General features: G+C 37.5%; 1 protein-coding gene across 1 annotated transcript; it reads left to right on the top strand.

Moving 5' to 3' along the window:
• Window positions 1-73: 73 nt before the first annotated feature.
• On the top strand, window positions 74-9264 carry LOC105837310 (protein PBDC1). The gene is made up of 4 exons (XM_012681963.3): window positions 74-292; window positions 574-639; window positions 752-811; window positions 906-9264. Exons 1-4 carry the CDS (start codon window positions 272-274, stop codon window positions 1260-1262), a joined length of 504 nt encoding a protein of 167 aa, XP_012537417.1. The 5' UTR covers window positions 74-271; the 3' UTR covers window positions 1263-9264.
• Window positions 9265-21296: the final 12032 nt, after the last annotated feature.

Genomic DNA, 21296 nt, shown 5'->3' with positions numbered 1-21296 from the left:
ATCATGTGCGACATCTATGCTTCTCATCTGCATCTTTTAAACTCTTTATCTTTTTCTCCAGTATTTCTCCCACAACTTTGCATTGCATTTCAAGTGTAAAAGGTGTAAGGAGGTGCAACTGTTGAAAACAGCTGTATACTTATACTGACTGATACTGACATCATACGCGTGTTGCTTGATCACGAATGATTTATACACAGTTTTTGTGATATCTAAACAAAAATAGATTTCTTAATCAATTATTCTTTAAAGAGCCGCGAATATACATATAATGGCGCAAATAGGAAATGTAGTAAGTAAATTATTATCTCCACGTGCAGAGTCACAATGACAAGTTTATAACCTAGCTGATCATCTGTTTATGATGTAACGGGAGTGATTGTAAAAATAATTGGCAATTATTTAAACTGACAGTCTTGTTTCATCAAAATTTGTTTTTTCATCTAGTAAATAATTATTAATATATATTAAATAGATGATTCATCTTTTCTATTCTGTTTTATCTGAAATTTATATGTAATGTATAAGAAATGTGTGTGTGTACACATATAACAAATTATTTAAACATTTAAGACGGCTAATCAACTAATGGCTGGTACCAGCGTATTGTCACGACCTGCTGAAGAATTTGAAAATGATGTGAGTACAATGTACAAGTAATGTTTATTACTATTGCGAGATTTAAAAATACTTTTTAAATAATGTTTATTTAAAGAAATATATTTGTATCTTTATTACATTTTTATTTTAGCCGTCTCTGGAAGCAATGTGGGCAATGAAAGCTATGGAACATGCAGAAGTTTATTTTAATGTGAGTTATACATATTATACTCGCAATATTACATACATATACATATATATAAATATAGAAGAATTTTGAAATAAATAGTTAAAATGTGTTTCAGATTTTATGTTCAGTTGATCCAAAGTTTTTGAAACTCACACCTCATGATGAGCAGATCTACAAGACCTTCAAAGATACTTTCCCTGATCTGAAAGTGGATAAAGTGAACGAAGACGAGTTGAAATCTTCAGAGGGAAAGATAAAGTGGAGGTTCTTCTGTGAACAATTTAAGGATCTCGTGGAGGACTACAGTTTTGGTACATTATTGAGAGCGGACTGTAGTGGGGATTATTCAGAGCAGAATAGTATACTAACAAGTAGGATACAATTTTATGCTATAGAATTGGCGAGAAACAGAGAAGGTTTCAATGATGGAGTGCGAGAAAAATACAAACCGAAAAGGATTGTAGAAAAGTAATTAGATTTGATATTACAATTATAATTACAGTTATTAACATTACTGAAAACTACTAAAAAGAACAGATTCAGGTCTATAATATTTCTATTATTTCTTTTAAGAGATTTTGTATAATATAAGAGATATAATTTTGTAAGGTATATATAATAAAAAAAAAATAACGTAAATATTAAATTAATTTTATATTATTTATACCATTTTAAAATGACAGAACGGATTTTCTCTTTTTATACATCAAAATAATAAAAACAAAGAATGCAAGTTTTGAAAAATAGCAGGTATATAGATGCGTAAAAATTATTAAGGTATAGAGAATATTTGATTATCAGTGAGATTCATAATGACTTTGAATTAATAAAATTATATGAACATTAAAGAACGAGTACATAATATTAAGATTGCAAAATGTTCAAAGGGTTTAATGAAAAAATCCATAAGAGCGGCCATTTCTAGAATATATTGCTATATACACACTTTAATAACCAAAAACAAATATTACAGCAATAATATTGTTATTAATATAATATTATATGCAATAATAGAATCGTTTATCAATCGTAGTGAAAACACCGAAAACCTTACGTCTTCTTTTACTGGAAAGAACAATGCATACGATTTGTCTCCCTTTTATGAATAATATTAATTCGCATAATGGCGCCTGATCGACCGCACCCGCGTACTATTGCAGATCTTTTGAAAAAGAAAAAAAAAACAAATACATTACCTCATTTACCACACAATAATGTCTAGGCGCGAATGCGCTGTCTCGAGAGCGCGGTCGACTCACGAGTCAATCGATCGTTATCATAGAATAATAAATATGACAGTGCGATATCTACAAAATCTGTCTTTTTTTTTATGCAACTTGCACATTCAAATACAAGTGTACTCGAAACATGTACATTGTTTTATTGCCCTTGCGAACGTTAAGGGAAATAGGAATTGCCAAATCATCATATGGCAAATATACGTTAGAGGTATAGGATGACACATTTTTGCATTTTAATATCGAGCATGAAAAAAGGAAACAATTTTCAAAGAAAACCATTTTAATCGTCTAGTATAGATAATCACTATACTTTAAAGATTATTCCTCTTTTAAAATGTCATCTAACGATTTGGCAATTACGGATTCTCCTCGAATCTTTATACATCTGCAACTTCTCTCCAAACTTCGCTTTCATTCATTCTCTCTCACTCTCTCTCTCTCTCTCTCTCTCAAACTCTTGTTTTCTTTTTTTTTCGAGTTCCCTCTGTATCTCTGATCGCTAAGAAAATATTTAATACAAGATTATAAGTGAATTACAAAATAGAGCTTTGAATAAAATCTGCTTTAGATGAGTGTTTTTTTTTATGAATATAATAATAATTAAATAAGTAATCTAAAGCATATTATTTTAATTGAGGATGTGAAATATTTTTATATACTGTGGGTAAGAGAAATTTATTATCTCTCCAAAAAAATTAATTCAATACTATTTAAAAGATATCACATTTATATATTCCTCTCTCATTCTCTCTCTCTCTTCCCTTTCTCTCTCTTTTTTCTCTCTGTCTTTCGCATTTCAATTATTCTCTATTCATCTATTGAATGGCGCAACTAGAAAATAGAGCTTGCCGAATTCCATGCCGTTTATTTCTGATCTGAGTGATTGGTTTAAATCGCTCTTATGTATAATAAATAAATTACAAGAATCACTTATAAACGACAATGACCCTCAAATAATGCTTCAAAATCGGAATTTTAATGATCAGATTTTCTATTTAATTCTGTTCATTAATTTCTTTCACATCATTCGAGGGTACTACTGTTTCTAGGGTGCTTGAAAAGGAAGCGTAAAGTAAGACTGAAAAAGACAATAGCGATAAATCTAAATGCATCATTTCTATTGAAATTAGAAAACTACATTTGTACATATATAGTTCACATTTAAGCATTGAATGTAAACTATGTATGTCGCCAAATAATCTTCTAACGCATATATTTCTAACTTTCATACACAACAGATAAAATTAATAATTAATTAGCCGACCGTATTTATATAATGTTGTGATATGCATGTACAGATATAATCGATATTTTCTGCTAATAATAGGAGTAATAAAAAATTATGGATCTTTTTTTCATGTACATCTGCTATTTTTGTACATGGATAAATTCAATTTGATGGTCCCTCATAGTCTTATTAGTTTTGTTTAAAGTGCTATCTTTATAAAATTCATTATCACGATTTGTGCACCTTTACGCTCTTTTTTTTTCAAACACCTTAGAATAGATGTGAATTACATCTCTCGTCTTGAGCAAATAATTCATATTTAATAAAGAATGACATAAGGGAACAATGTAGTCGTTCACAGAAATAAATAAGTGAAGAATGGCAATGTTATATGAGCCTGTATAAAAGTCACGATCCTGTGTAAGAAATTCGCGTAATATATCGATGGAAAATACACTTGAGTGCTTTGAACACGTATCATGACGATAGACGATCGTCGATAAAAAACAGAGATGAGAAAATTAATGATTATAGCTATCTTTAACAACGATGATGCTAGCATATTTTTCCTAATGTCTTTCCGATTGCGTTATTATACAGTTCAGGAAATTCCCTACATCAATACAAGCGCGCGCACGTGCCACGCTGTTTAAAATCTATGCCCCTCTACCAAAAATCTCACTGAGAGAAAATCGCAAATCGATTACACTTTCGATTGCGCATAGTTATATTGCGATATTAAAAAGAAAGGTGCATGCATATTGCATTATTAAGGCAAACTGCTATCTTCTACGAATTAATCGGTTATTGATTCGTGTCTTTTTTTTTTGCAATGACGACACTTCTGACAGGTAAATTTATTAAAATGGATTATACTTTCATTTTGCAGCAATAATCTTTATTTCTTTTTTTTTTTACAAAAACACTACTTGGCACAGCTAATAGTTTATATATTAAATATTTTGCATATACGAGAACAATCGACATTAATAACGAGCACGATTGTCACTCTTCTACAGAATGCTCTCACATCCGAACTAATTGCAGGAAATTATCGTTATCTTAATTAATTAAGGCAACTTCAGCGTAATTAAAACTTCTTTTCTCTCAGTGCGTGTAACCGAGCGCCGAAAGTGACAACGATGCAACAGTGTGTGGAAGTAATAATAAGCCGTCAAGTGTAGGTAAGCTCTACTTTACAACAATTGTGTGTGATTGTAGAAAGAAACTGAGAAACCTAGAAACACAAAGCGAAACACTCACGCAGTCAACGATCTTGAAGGAATTCGTCTCTGTCTCTCTTTCTCTTCGTTTTCTTCGCGTCACTTGTCGTTTCGCGCGCGTGTGATCGATAATCAATCCAACAACAACAACAGGACATGTCGTATTTACGCGACCTATGGAGAGGTGTGATACAATAGCAGTATTAATAATAAGAATAATTATAGTTATAGATTGTAGAGTAGTAAGTATTAGTGTTAGTAGTGTGTGATATAACTGACAATACAAATATATCTTCTAAACCTAGGATGCACCGGGAGGAAGTCGGGAAGGTTCGGAGTGAGGGAGGAGGGAGGGATGGGGGGGAGGGGGAGAGGGAGGATGAGAAGACGAGGGGGGAGGTAGTCCCGGGTTGAGAATCGCGAGGATAAGGGTCGAGAGATCCGAAAGCTAGTTTCCCAGAATCCTCGGGCTATACTACTCGGGGCTACTCTAGAGGCGGAGTGCCCCCCGATTAACGATCTCCTCTCTTTCTCTTGTACCGTGCAAGATTATTTCCGACCTTGTTCTGCGGGAGGATCCAGATGAGAACTCTGGACCGGAAGGTTTCCGGCTGGTTAACTAAACTCTGATATGTAGGTTAACGTAGTAACGTTGGGCGAGGGTTCTTCCCGAAAGGTTTATTTACGAGTTAGCCCGAGTCTTTCTGCGCACGTAGCAACGTTAAATGCGGCTGTCAACGGGAGTCCGAAACGTCAATGGTCGATGCCATTCAGGATCCGCGTTGCAACAATGATGTCGTATATATTCTTAATTAAGTAATCCTTATTACGTGGTCCTTTCTATATCGTAGCCTTATTTGTAAAATAGGCAGAAGGAAGATAATATTATATCGTTTACTTTTACCCAACATTGTTACAACTGATCCATAGGCAAGTTTTCTCGCGTAATTTCGCGCCATCTTCATCAGGATTACCGCGTGAATGAACTCACGGTCTTTTCTTCTTCTTTTTTTTTTTTCTTAAATCAAACTACGGGGACGCGAGGAGACAAGACAGCCACATTTATCGCTAGACGTGTCCAACGGGCTACAGACTCCCACACTACCAATAGCGGTCTTTTTTTTTTTTCTGCAACATGTCAATACTTTGTCGACGTCGGTATTTTTTGCAACGATTTGAACGATGTGACGCTTCGTAAACAACGAGTCGAAGATATGTGTAACGCCGACTACAAGAGATATAGCTTCCTCTCCTCGCACGCGCACACACACACCCTCTCATTCTCCGTTCCCGTTTTTTTGTTTTTCTCTCCCTTTCGCTCTATCTCCATGCTATCCCTAACACGGCCAGGCCGAGACAAATCACCTGTCAACGCTCGCAAGCCCTGTATACGTAATGACACGACGAATGCAGCTATATAAAGTATATAAGTATCTCTTAAATATATATACTTACGGTGTAATTGTATGTTGTATACAAGTATGTATGTATATATTATATATACGCATACGTATACGTATGTTACGTATCGCCGGCCTACGGCAGGTGTTTTATTTCGTCTCTCATTCTCTGGTAGTATCAGAGCAACACGAAAGTGTCTCCTCTTTTAGCTTTCATTCACACCGCACTTTCATTCTCTCTCTCTTTCTCTCTCTCTCTCTCTCGCTCTCTTTCTCTCATCATGCTTAAAGTGTGTTTTCCATGTGTGAACGTGTTGGTGGTGGAGTGTGTTTGCTTTTTACATAAAATATTGCGTACCAGACGATTTTACAAAACTTTACCCTGGAATAATGTACTTTTCGCTGTGCGAGGCGACCGATCGCGAGGAAAATATCGCGGATACATTTTTTCGTACGCGGATCCCCTCCCCCCCCCCCTCCCCCTTCTCCGCTCCAAGTGCGTTTCTTGCACGCGGGTCGGTCGAATCTCTTCGCGATCGGTACTTTCAATGTGAGCCCCCCTTTGCGATTCATATCATTTTTAATTTTATTCTGCGATCCCGCGCGACGACCGACTACACATCGCGATCGAATGCAGCGCGTCCCTCCGCTCAACCCTTTCAACAGCCACACGTTACGTAACAATAACTCCTAACTTGGTCAGCCGTGTATTGTCATACATTGGATTTCGAAAGTGAGGACTACGAGCGAGTAGAGTAAAAAACTTTCTTCCTGTATAAAATTAACGGAGGTAAAATTCAAGGAGAAAAAGATCATCCCCGGACGCTCGGTTATCGTCCGGTTAAGGGATGCTGAAAGGATCGAGAGTTTCGCAGAATTCTCGAGACTATGAGATCACATCTTGCGCTATCCGTGGCGCGCACGTGCGTCCCCGGAGGGTGCGACACACGTTACAAAGGGCGACGATTTCCTACGCATTGAAAGACGCAGTCGCAAATCGCACACGCGACATTTTACACCTCACATTATCTTTTTTTTTTCTTCTTTTTGTAAAAAATTTTATTCTCTCTTTTTCTCCGTTACATCGCGCTACTACATCTCGTTTTGTTTATCCCTTTCTTAGTTTTTTTTTTCTTTCGCGTTAAAAATTTAAAATACTCGTATTATACGTAAGTATTTATGACCCTGTTTTCGTAAAGGCTTTCTAACGTAAATCGATTCCTGGCCGAGGAAGATAAAGGAAATAGGATTCTAAGACACAGAGGAAGGGACAAAGAGGAAGTCGAGAAGACGCGACTGCGTTGGGAAGATAATAGAGGGTACGCTCGAAAACACGAATTACCCCTGACATCGTTACGTATTTTTTTTTTTCTTTTCCTCGACGCTTCTCGACGGCGAACAGAAAGCTAACGGAAGAACGGCGCAACGTAGAAATAAATGTGGAGACTTCGACGATGGAACAATCCGCAATAGGGTGTCGCCACATTTTCCTGATGGAGGAAAAGTTTTGTTCTCACGGTTTTTCTTCACGCGACCACGACATAGAAATCGCTTATCTCATCAAAATTCGCGCGCATGTTACTCGCTTCCCCGTTTAATACTTTAGTACATCGTTTTACCATTCTCGAGGATATAATTCGAAATTTCCTAATGTCAAATCGTGACACACGTATATTCTACGAAAATACAATATCTTAGACAAACACCTTTTTTTTTCTTCAAAGAAGGACATCTAATTTATTGTTCTCATCGATAATTGATATGATTTACGTTTTCATAAAAAGGAACACTTACGATAAGTAAGATCATTTTTATCTTTAGGATCAGACTTTCCGTCTTGGTAACAATCTATTGCAGATTGAACAACAGATTGTTTCAAGTTTAATCGATCAATTGCTAAAGAGAAAAAAAGAGTAGGAAGAAGAAGAAGAAAAACACGGTAGGAGGTAATTACCCTAACGAGAGGAGAGTGAAATGACTCCGTCTAATCTCCGTGAGATAACGTAAGTCATTACTCTTCAATGTATCGCAAGTGCAGAAATTGAGAGCTTCCCACGCAAAATTGTAATATTGTATTTTTCTATAATCTCGGCGTCCTGCTGCATTAGCAAGGGCGCAACCTTTAATTTACATACATTTCTAGCGTTGCCAAGAAAAATGTAATTCATTTGTTATTCCCATCCTGACGTTTCGATTCGACGAGATTGCTATTTCTGAAATTTTGCAGCAGATCTAGATTCATTATATGGTGCGGTCAAGAAGTCAAAACTATTCTTAAATAATTCCAAACAGCAGTATGCATTGAATAGTAATTAAATATATTTGTGTCAATAATTATAATTTTCTGTATTATATTGTTTTACAAGATGTACAAATTGAGGATGAACTGGAAGAGTGAAAGAATAACGAGAAGAAATATTTTATCTAACACTTATGTATCTCACATTAAGAATTCGGTCACTGTAATTTTCTAAGATATCGTAATGATAAAAAACAGATTACGTTATAAAAATATCATTAATATTTCATGATTGTCTAAAACGTTACTTAATCGTTTCGTCGCGATCGTTTTTCTACATTAGAATCCCTACAACTTATTGTAACAAAATATGCCCGCGGCTAAATTAACTTTTCACGCAAACCCAAGGCGCATCTCGTCGACGTTCGTGGGCTCGTCAGGGGGGGGGGGGATTTATACGCTACCCGAAACAGTAGATGATTAATAACGGCGATTTGGCACAAGTGTTATACTGCTCGCGATTTATGTCAACTTGGCACAGAATTGAGCCGCTCAGCGATGAATTTTCACAATTGATTTTTTGGCACCTAAATCGCATATCAGGTGGTGACCCGTTTGGCTCCGTGGTCGACAGCCTTCCTCCTTATTATGTCGACTACTTACGTGCGCTCGACTTTTTAATTCGCCTTAAATTTATTTCAGGGAAGATTCGCGATACCAGGACCGATTAGACGACAGACCGCTGTCTACAAGAAGATGAAAAGCGTGAAACGCAGCTTCGCACGAAGGTTTTCCCGATTAGACTGTGGAACGTTGATTATCATAAATGGCAATCGCATATTCTAATTTTACTTTCAAGCAGCGAGTAGCAATTGACTGTTCAAAGGGCGATAAAGAGGAATCGTTTATCTTTTAGGTATCACTACCCTTAGAATAAAATGTCATCCCACGAATACAGCGAATAATGCTGCAATCACAGCGTCGCTTGTTCCGCATTTCTATCGCAGTTTCGTGTATCTCATCAGTGCCAATTGCTATGCTAATGTAATCCCTCGCGAAACTCTTTTTTTTTTTTCCGATGCAGCACGCGTATATCTGGTATAACATTACAATTTCAAAAAAGCTACAGCATATTTTAACATTACACTAGCTCATCAGAATAATCCGTTTGTCGTCTGATTCGCCCTCCAATCGCGCATCAAGAGGTCGCGAATAATCGCCCGATCGCATCCTTTCGCGAGGGAGGAGAGGGCTTAGCCCTTCAAAGTCCACGCCCCGCCAAAGGAATTCGCGCGATTCAATATTCTATAAAAACTAAGTTTATTTCTTAGCTGATTGCCTTGCGTTACGATAATGTTAGGTCCCTGGCGAGAATTGCCGCGGACGTTCGTTTGCTCCCGAAGCGCCGCGCGGAAGCGCGGCTTTCCATCCGAACATCCGAGAGAGAGGTACGCGTCGCCTACATCTCACCCCTCCCCCGAGTTACCCCGACGGGCTCACGTATATAACTCATCATCACCGCCGTTGGACACGAGCCGTCTGTTCTGTCGAGAGCCGACGTGCACAAGACACACCTCTTGAAAAGGCAGATACCCTCCACCGATTTGTACTTGTATCCGACGCGCGCGCGGGGTCATCTTGCAAAATCTGGCTTACACATCTTTAACAGGCAAAACACACGGCCCGTAACACACGCAATTGCGATCGCGACAATCCTCGGGTGGGACCCACGCAATAAGGATAAGGCCCCTGCACTAACAGATTGCTCTACGCCACAACGATATGATCGCACCCAGCGAGAAACGGTAATGAATTCGACATCAATTCGACGTCGAATCGACATCGAAATGATGATTTCGATGTTGAATCGATGTCGATTCGATGTACCATTTCTCACTGGGCAATGAATGCTGACATTTACGCTCTCTCTCTCTCTCTCTCTCTCTCTTATGCCCGCTTTACTTTTTCAGTTTTCCTCTTTTAACACGCACCACCGTGTCCAAAGGGCGAGTCGGGTTTCTCGTGCCCATTCTGCGATTAACATTAATCCCTTTTTTTTTTTACTAGCTCGTGTATGCACCTTAACGTAATGAGGGGGAAGGAGCGTACGTACCCGGGACTTTTCAACGATCGCGTTACTTTCTTCTTTCCTTCCTTCCTTCCTTTTGCTCACGCACACTTTCGATACGCGCGAAAATAACCGCGTCCTCGTTGAAATATTGGTCAGCGTCAGTTGCTCCGAAGTTAGGTCTAACCGTTGTATAAACGCAAGCTTTCTTACACACAAATGACTTTTAGTCAACAGCACAGATAGCTCCGACTAACTAATATTTTTAGATTAACTTCTCGTGTCTGCCGAGAACATATCTCTACTTATAATACAGAAAGCATTATATCCGTTAACTGCGGTTAGTGCTAACTATTGTTGGTGCAACAGATCTTGGGGGGGGGGGGGAGGAGAGGATGGTCTAATGTGTCCTAATCCTCGTTGATCGTTCTTAGATTACCTGTTCCTTTCTCTCTCTCTCTCTCTTCCTCTTCGATATTTTTTTTTCGAACACGTGAATAGACGATATCTTAACGAGATTTCACTAGAAGCTACAGAGAGTCAATTGAATTGAAGTGCCTACATAGGTGCTCCGAAATGTATACAATTATTCGTTTTCTGAATGACGATACACGCCAGATAAATACAGGCTAGTTTACCGGAGCAAAAGAGATATTAATTATTCGTAGCCTAGTCATATGTGTCATTGGATATGCTTTTGGAATATGTCAGTGCGACAAAGGGGCATCTTCAGATGGATATATGGATTGGAAGCGGTAACGAGAAAACCATCGGCTACAGAATTGCCAGAAACCGGTCGCTCGCGCGCAAGCAGATAGAAGCTTCGCGCATGCTTTTAGAAGTACCCAGAGATCCCGACAGATTACTTCGCCTCCTCTGGAGAAGCTCTTTTATAAGGGACTGTAATAATTCTCGATAATGTTCAAGCCCGTAGGTTTAATGTACATATCGGGCAGAATTTAAAATCTTTGCGAAATAAGGCGGAGTATACGCACAGATCCTTGCTAGTATTGAAATCTCAACGAAGTTAGCGGCAAATTAAACGGTTTGCGAAATTTTACCGAAATTAATCCTAGGCTCTTCTCGTCTGTGCCGCTACTAGCTTTGGCTCCCAAGCGACTCTCAATTAAACATCTTCGAGTTGCGCTGTCTTTTAATTACGTACAATAATGCCGAGTAAGCCAATTTGAAGAGTGAATGGGATTTTCAATTAAGATAATGCTCCCCGATCGATTTCAATCCTTACTTAAACGCAACTTTCCTAATATGCAGAAAATTAGTTACTTCCAACTTTACATAATTCTCTACAGCAGTTTCCTCAGTTTCACCGGATCCTTCAAAGTTCTGAAGAAAATTTTGAGCTATTATCTTATTCTCCCCAACCCTTAATCCCATTTGCTCGTCATTCACCGCACAGAGCTTCACAATTATCATATAATTATTATAATTAACAAATTATCATACGCGTCCGTATTCAAAACTGCTTGATTTTTTATATCGTGTCGTATACGTTCCTTACGAGGATTATCACTAATTACTTATTGCTCTTGACACTTAGCCTGCACCACATATAGTTAAACTAATAGAATCGTTCTTCTTTACGTTAACCGATAACCCACGAAAATTTAAAACGCTTCAGAAACCATCTTTGGATTATTCTAATCTTCTAAAGTCTAGAAGATTACAATATTTATGTGGAAAACAATAAGAAAGCTAATCTGTATAGTTTGAATGTTCTTCGATTTTTTCTCTACCTTTTTGTAAGCACGCGTTTTGGATACGAACGTCACGCGCAGAAGCTTTTTCGAAACGAATAAAGGAGGCAATCTTCCGTTACTATTGCCACGAAGATTAATAATAAAAATTAGAATGTCTCTGTCTTATCACTTTGAATTGTACGTTCGTTAAGAGTAGGTCGACGTGGTCCGTAGCGATTACAAGTTCTGAAAGTATTGTTAAAGTGGAAAGTAAACGTCACGTTACTTCGTGAAGACGCATTCGAAGCCTACGAAGGGTGGTTCTAAAACGTGTTATAGCTGGTGGTCATCATTTTACTGCTGTGATTTCCGTGCGCGGATAAGAAACGTGGTTTTTCCCCCTCGACGCACTTGGAAAGGTCACCAAGCGTGAAAGTTCCTTCACCTCTCGTTCACGTCAATGCTTTGAAAAGATATTTGCATACAATTCTGCATTCCTGACCCTTCCAGTACCCAAATGGTATCAGCTCTTTTTTTTTTTTTTAGCAGCGCGACATTCCGTACACGGATATTAAATAATATCTTTAACCTACGTAGAGTAATATACGTTTACAAATATAAATATAAAATATTCTTCGAAGTTCTAAAAGTGGCTAAAATGGAATAAAAAAGATAGATCGAATTTTTACATCTGATTCGGTACTGAAAGGATTTATCAAGAAACACAGAGCTCGAGTGGGAAGAGATCATGATTTATCTTTGCGTAAACACACGCAGCAATAGCTTCCCGCTTTTTTTTCGTCTAACGATTTACATTTTTTGTCCTCTTTAATCCGATTTGAATAGAATCGGAGAATGATTTAAGGATCTCCGCACTCCCCTGGCGATTGGATACGAATATTACCTCAGTCGACGATTCGAGAGAGTTATACGCACGCGCGCACGTACATCTTCAGTCGCTTATAAAGTGGATCCTAAAAATCTCCCCTATCCTGTCGCGTCTTTCTCTTTCTCTCTCTTTCTCTCCTCTCTTTGTCTCTCTTTCGCGCTCGTAAACGATTATATGTACACTCACATGCGCTCTTTCTTCCTTTTCCCATCTCTTTCTCTATCATATATATGTGTATATATATATATATATATATATATATATATATATATATATATATATATATATATCAATAAGTACTCCTCTTATTACTCTTTCTCTCCCTCTCTCTCTCCGCGAAGTGCCTTAAAAATTGATCCTTAACTACTTACTAATATAATCGTTTCTAATCACAGCAATTATTTATTGTTGATATACACAATCATACAGCGTCTCTCACTAATTGTTATTTTCATCTTTTTTTCTTCTTTTATCGACTTTTAGCAGAGACTACTTATCGCTCGATGCCGTTGTTTGTCTCATGTTTTGCCGTTTTTTTTCCTTATATAATTACTACTGTACGCCATCATTGTCTACCTATCGGTGAGAATGGGGATGGGAAATAAAGGCGTAGCGAGGGTAAAGAGGAAGGAGATGTGAGAGGAGTGCCTTGTTGCCGCGATGAGAAAAGAGAGAAATACTGTTTTGTTTCTTTTTTTCTTTGTATAATAACAAAAAAGAATTTCCACTATGTTGTGTACATATGTGTGTGTGTGTGTGTGTATAAATAATTATGAATAACAAAATTAAATTTCTCAAATCTAATTTAAATGAGTCAACAGACTCTCATCAGCCGATCGTATCAATTACAATCTAAAAGTTCGTCCGGCGAATTAAAAAAAAAAAACCACTTAATGAATCCATACAAAATCTTTTTTCTCGCGAGGATATGTACAGATTATATCGTAAAATATGGTAGAGTAACTACATATTTATAAACTTAATCTGAAAATCTGGTCGGGACCTTAATTATAATTGTGTCAGAATCTTCCTAACAGTCAAAAGATTTTTACAAAACAAATTTCTAGTACAAATAAAAGTTTTAAGGTACCCATTAATTTGAATAAACCTTGCAAGATTTATAATTATGTTAACATATAGATTTAAAAAATGGATCCATAAAAGATTCCGATATATATTATCACCAATTCAATTTTTTCTTAAAAAAATAGACTCTAAATTCATTGTTATTACAAGTCTCACATTTAACACGATTGAATTTTGCTGAAATTTTTTACAAGAAGAGTCATTTGCAACTTATTTAGTCAACAAACGAAATGATGAAACGTGTGTGTTGCGATCAAAATGAAAAGACACGTTAATGTAATAAATAAGATGAAATCGCAGATGTCGATGCGAGATGCTGATATCATTTCCGACTAAAAGTTCATCATACAAACAAAGGAGATGTGCTCCGAGATTAATAAATATGTACAACGTGAAAACATATTTACAATGCGCATCGAAAAGAAGCAAACACCGCAAAATATTTTCAATAAAAACAAAAAGAGACAAAAAATATATCACAAAACTGACTCCATAATATCGTTCAGTTATACACAAACATAAATTAAAAACAACTATCAATGATTTTTTTTTTTAGAAAATATTAATTTACATATTAAAATTAAAAACAATTTTATATTCGAGTACAAATCGGGTAAAACGTATAAAAAGTGATACGTATGCGCGAAGACCAGCGATTATTAATTGAGCTAATATCGGAAGCACAGACTAACATTTTCTAACAAATATTTTTCCATTTTTTTCCAAATTTTAATTTACGTTTGGCACATAATGGAAGTTATCGGTTACAGGATACATCGCAAGGTGTAAATCGTCCGCGCCATTGCCAATTACATTGGCGTAAACTTGATCTTACAACGGAATTCGGAAACTATTACAATTACATAGCTATTATATATTTCAGCAATTCTTAAGCCCCATTTTTAATAATAATTTAATAATTTAATTCAACTCTCGATAAAAATCGAGACAAAATTTGACACAATACAAAATATCCAACAAGAAGTCTCGAAATACGATTATTTCGCAATTTATGTACAAGCTAGTACATATAAATAAAGTTTATTAGAATAAAACAATCTCAAAAAGTTGCACAGTGCCGCGCGCGCTTTTTTCTTCCAAATGAATAATTTTATTAAATATCATAACAACTATAAAATAACACGCGAACGAAGAGTCGATAAAGACAGTAATGGGTAAAATACGTACGTTTAAAATTAATAAAAAGATATCGTCATTGTAGAGCGGTCCTCACGAGTCGTTAATCAAATCGCAAGTGTGGGACCCAAATTCCGATATGGGGAGGAGGGTAAAAACCGTCAATGAAGATGCTTGAAGTGGATGATGAAGAAAGGAAAGGACGCCTCGAGTCTGGTCGAGTCTGGGCTTGAGCTCGCACCTTTTCATCGCTATTTATCTCTTCTCTAATTATCTTTATCGCGTATAATAAATATATATATTATGTTGTATATATAATATATATCATTATTTATATATATTCCACGTAATAATTTCATTTGTTCCTTTAACAGAAGCGCGCGTTCGGCATCGCCCTCGGCGACGACAGATCGTCGGCCGTATTCGACACTCGATTCGCAAAAGGATTACATGATACATGGGGCGTCGAAGGCGTCCAGGGAGTCCCGCGTCGAGGACGAGGCCGAGAGTGCACTAAGACGCGGCAACCCGCTCATTCCCTCTGCGCTTCCTGCGCCAAGGAATCGATGGTTGCGAACGCGTCCGCAGTCGTTTTTTTTCCTTTTTCCACTTTTCTCTCTCTCTCTTATCCCCCCCCCCTAGAAAAAAAAAGAAAAGCTTTTACCGGTAATTTTGGAATCCAAGATTCACATGCAAAAGCTACGCAACTACGTAAAATTTTCTTTAATCGCGCGCGATTAATTACTTTCCCTCAGCGTTCCCGCGCGTACGACAGTTAATCGCGATTACGTAAATCGTGATCTTGGTTTTTTCCGGCCGTTGACCCCGCGGCCGCGAGAAAATTGGCCGCGGATGTGCCGATGGGACCACGCGAGACCACGCGTTTTGAGGATCAAACGTGATATGGGGGGGGCACGAGATTACGTGATCGAAATCGAATGCGCGAGACGTGGCGGATCACGGTCGATTACGTGATCGAGAAAGATATGTGGGGCAGGAGAGATCGCGTAATCGACACATGTCTCCTCATCGATTGACGTGTGCCAACAGGTCACGCGTTACCGTGCGAGATATCGAGATCGATATACATGTATGTACATACATTACTATATGAGATTCAATTTTAGATCCTCCAAGTTACCCGGAGACACTTTCCGAAATGTCTTGATGTCGTTAGGAAACCAGGCCGCGCATATCGAAACGATCAGTCAAAGAGTTCGAAGTGGACTCGAAATATTCCCATAATTCCTAATCTTCAGATTTTCCTCGTACAATTCCATAGACATTGGTCATTTCTAATAAAATAACTTACAAACAATAAAGATAGATTGTTTCGCTTCTTCTCGTATCACGCCTAAAACGAAATGATAATATAACTTATATGTATTTACAATTTCCATGTCAATTTGAATAAAATGTGTATCGAAAGGGGGAGAAAAAAAAACAAGAGTATTCACTCCGAGCTCTTCGATCTTGCCCGAACAACGGTCTCGTGATACCAACTGCACCTCCGTTGCTCAATGTCGTTTTTCTTCTGGATGAAGTAACCAAGTCCGCGAACCGGTCGCGAAAACCGTCGGCGCGATGGTGTATCCGCAATAGAAAAAACGCTAACAACCGGCCTAATATTATTTCGCATCATTCGCGTTCGTAGTAATATAATTAATAATAATAATTCTCGTATTTCTCTCCCGTCTCGCGTCACCTTTTTTTTTTCGTTTAAATATAAAAATGAAAACTAACGTATCTTTGGCTTGTTCCCTTTACCAATCGGCAACAGCTCGCGGCTGCGGCGTGCATCGTTATTTTTTGTTCTTTTGTTTAAATAACTTTTGTACAGTTTTGTACACTCAAGTGTGTCTGTGTACGCGCGTGCGTATCTTCGTCATTTTTTTTTCCATGTACGTTTAACTCTCCTTCAAGATGTCGCGTGTGTATGTAATACGTGTGTGTGTGTGTGTGTGTGTGTGTGTGTGTGTGTGTGTATGCGGTTTTTAATGTATAACTGTCGTATTAGAATATGTTCGATTTTAACGTACACGGTTTTATAAAGCGCGCACAAGTAGACTCTTTTCTGAATACATGCGAATGTCCTTCGTGAGTACGTATTATGTGTGTCTCTCTCTCTCTTTCTCTCTCTTTCACACACACACACACTCTCTCTCTCCCTCTCTCTCTCTCTCTCTCTCTTGTCTCTTTCTCACTGTCTCGTGTATCTTGTTTCTTTTTGCAAGTGTATCGATTTGCAAGCTGAACACAGTGTGTGGCCCAGCCCCATATGCCACTGACAGCTTCGCGCGCTTCCGCGATGCTTCCGCGTCCTTCCGACGACGACAATGACCACGACGGCTCTCCACATTTAATGAATGGGCGATTTCACAATGTGATCCGGCGGGATGAAGTGATACGCCGGCATAGGCACCCCCGATGTCTCCATCGATATCCTGAAACACAATCGATCGTGTCGTGAGTAACGGCAACGTTCATTTCTGCTGATCGAGTTCACTCTTTACAAGAGTACGAGAGGAGAGTTCGAATGGCCTAAGTAGTGGCCAAAAAAAAATTTAATCCAATTTACGAATATAATTTCTCGTGCTTGAGAATTTTTAGCTGTCTCTCCCAAAAAAAGACTTTCCCCTCGTACCCGCAAGAGAGAACCGAGACAAAATTCCGACATACATTCTCAACATCGGAGGAAAAGACTCTTAATGAGGCTGATCTTGGCCGATCTTTTCGTCCGAGTGAAGATGTTACAGCATGCGACGCGACAAAGTAGAACACAACGCGAATCTAATGGCTCTCCGTGAGCCGTGTCCCGGCGTAGTACGTAAAGTCCGCGTGTCTCTAATGTTTTTGCATGCCCGGCCTACACATTTGGTACGAACCATCAGCAGAGCGATATCACAGACATACGAGATCTGTGTCGAATCTGCAAAACAAAGCTATTACTACGTCTGCCAAGAATGCAGAGCATTTGAAACACAACGTTACCGCGCGACTCCGAAGGAGGTGGTCTACAGTCACGTAATACGTACTTCCCTCGGAGTTTCTCGCGAGCTCGGAAGGATTCGGATGATTGGTCGTACATATCTGGTATTAAAAAAAAAAAAAAAAGATTGCGCAACGATTAAATTGAAAAGAAAAAAAATTAACTGAGAAACGTAGTAAGTGAGAACTTCGCAGTCAACAGGATAAGTCGATTAACAGGACTACGAAGGAATGGATGGTGCTTACCAAAAACGGGCAGGAGCCTGGGTCAAGTTGGTTGGATGGATACATCTTCTCTTTTTCTCTTTCTCTCTCTCTCTCTCTCTTTCTCTCCCTTTATCTATCTCTCTTTCTCTGTACGAGTCTCTCCGATCTTGGTTACACTTAACACTTACGTGGTAAGATACAGTATATATGGATTTCAATGGACCGTATTCTCAGCGTACATTGAGCGTTAAAAGTAGCCAGTCCTGACCTGAATTCCACGTTTGTCGTGATTGATATAAATGTTGTATGAACATGTATAGCGCTGAATGTATCAGAATACGGTCAAATTATATACAATCGGTCCAACAGCAAAAAATGCGAAAGGTGCTCATTAATGAAAATTAAAAAAAATTTAATTAAAAAATTTCTTATTTAAAATATTATTAATCAAGACTAAAGAAACAAATGATAGAAGCCATGTCGCATTCTCATAACAAATTGAGATATCTTCATATGCAGAATCGTCTCTGATCAAAAGTATAATAAAGATACAATAAATATGAATATTATATCTCCTTCAATCATTCTTCCTTCTGAGCAAATCAGTATAATCGTTGAAAAATTAATACAAAGGCGTCGTACACTTGAAAAAGGTGATAATAAAACGTTCAGGTACCATAAAGGTGGTCGCGCAATATATTGGAGATTTCATCACATTTCCGTTCATCCAAAAAAAAGAATTATACTGTCTACTACAAAAAAAAAAAAAAAAAAAAAAAAAAAAATCGTCGACAAATTTTTCGCTGTCCATTATCGAACGCGCTTATGTATGTACCTATCATGTGCCTTTCCTGCGAACCAATGCATTGCGGGACCTCACTCGCAGGAACGCTAGAGCTATTTTTATTTAGTATTGTATTTCTCTTACTGTATTAAACACGCCTAGCTTTATTTAACAAGATGATACAGGGTAGCTAAAAGTCTGTTTAAGCATGTAAGCTCTGCGATATCGTTATAAACTAATGTACAGCTGAAGATATTAATCTGCCTACAGGATTCTATGCATATAATGTAGGAATACCAGGCACAGCAATGGATTTTTTTTTAATCAGATATATCCAGGAGAAAAAATTCGCGTTTCTGTCAAATGTATCAGAAGTATCTTTTTGATTTTAATTGATTTTGAAACAATCTTTTGACTTATCACGATGTTATTATATACATTGCTACTTGATATACCTACATGATAGGACTGTACTTTCTAAGTTCATTACCTTCGTAATTTTTCTCATTTGTTTTTTTTTCTCCATTGTAAACAGTCACTTAGAATCCTGGGCGTGAATTTTTATTATCTCAAAAAAGAAATAGAACGAGACCGTACAATCTAAAAGTAAAAAAAAAAACGCAATGAAGATATCTCGCGATCATGGCGACGGTTGATCTGATCAAAATCAATTTTTCTGTAAACAAGATCTTTGTGCGATTATCGCACATTCCGATAAACCATGGCCACGCTCGCGATAAATCAGTACTTGTGATAATCCGATCGTTTTTATTCTACACCCGATCGGTCGCTACTTGCAAGTACTCGCTATAAACTAGAAAATTGAGCACACAAACACTTATTTGATGATTCCATTATTAATCGTCTTTATCCAAGCGATGAAACATCTCTCAAACATTTATCCAAACTGGTTTCTTTTCCTTTTCTTCCGCGACTGTTAAGACTTAGATCTAATCGATCGAACGTTCTTCCGCGGCCAGACGATTTCTCGACTCCAACGACTCTCGATTGTTTTCCAATCATTTAACAGAAGTAGACCGAGAAGACGCTTGAATCACCGTGGAATTAGAAATATGATTGCGTCCTGTGTGTGTATACGTGTTTTATTAGTTTAATTTCACAAAAACATAATTTACACGCGATTCCATGCAGACCTTGGTCATTTCGCGTGCAAATAAGGATTAAGTTTATTACCGTTACAACAATACTATGTGTATAGCTTGATTGATTATTTCATATTGCGATGGTCGATTATAATGCTTCAAATTCTCACGTTCACATTCTTGCGAACTCCTTTCCGATCGCTCGGTTGCGGATCATTTTTTCGTAAGAAAGACGACCGCAAAAGTCATCTAAAGCACATTACATGATTATGACGTAGTGCATTCTCAACACGATTTATTACAAAGACTGATAAACACATGATTCAAAAACGATTTCTCTCACGCACTTTCCTTATCTTTCTCCTCATCATACATAATCATTCACGCGCGCGCGAAAAACTTCTCTCTATCGATAAAACTTTTATCTAATACGAGAAAAAATCACATCGGAATAGCTATATTAATAAGAGTTTTTGCTTCAAACAGTAATTAATTAATAATTGTAATAAAATTACAATGATAATTATAATTAATTATATATTTATATATTTTTTATATAAAAAAAAAAAAGACTGTCGGCTTACGACGACGTGCATGAGCGATCGCGTCCTCCGAGCCTATCAGAACCGCTCGTAGAAAATGAAACGCAAAAGATATGATTAAAGCTTCATATCGACAGTTGTAAGTGACCTCAAGAGAATTTATGGATATTTATATTTTAATGTTTTCCGCCGCTTCATTACATCACACAATCAGTCTTTACACGATAGCGTCGAACATCCCGATCTCGGAGGGCGTGTCACGATAGTATATGTATGTGTTGTTTCTAAGACTTAGCATCGGATCACACGGTTTAATAACACAAAAGATTCCAAAAACGCTCCAATCTCTTTCTTTTTGCCTCAGCTAAAGATAACATATCAAAATCGAGTACAAATAAAAATCCTACAAAATGTTTCCGTACAGTGATTCTTAGGAGAAAGTGAGCAAATATGGGCAAGGAGCATCTTTATTATTCTCTTCTCTTCCCCAAAAATGAATAAAAAATGTTTTATTTTTCTAGAAAAAATTTCTCCTTTCCAAAATCAGTTATCGATCTAAGTTTCGAAGGTGATCTTTTGAGAATCATCTTTTTTCTCGGTCTCATTTCTGCAAATTACCCATTTAAAAAATTGTGTTCACATTTCAACAATCATTTAACAAAAAACAAAAAAAA

The sequence above is a fragment of the Monomorium pharaonis genome, chromosome 5, assembly GCF_013373865.1.
Source record: "Monomorium pharaonis isolate MP-MQ-018 chromosome 5, ASM1337386v2, whole genome shotgun sequence".
NCBI lineage: Eukaryota > Metazoa > Arthropoda > Insecta > Hymenoptera > Formicidae > Monomorium > Monomorium pharaonis.
This window is presented reverse-complemented; position numbering and strand designations above follow the sequence as displayed.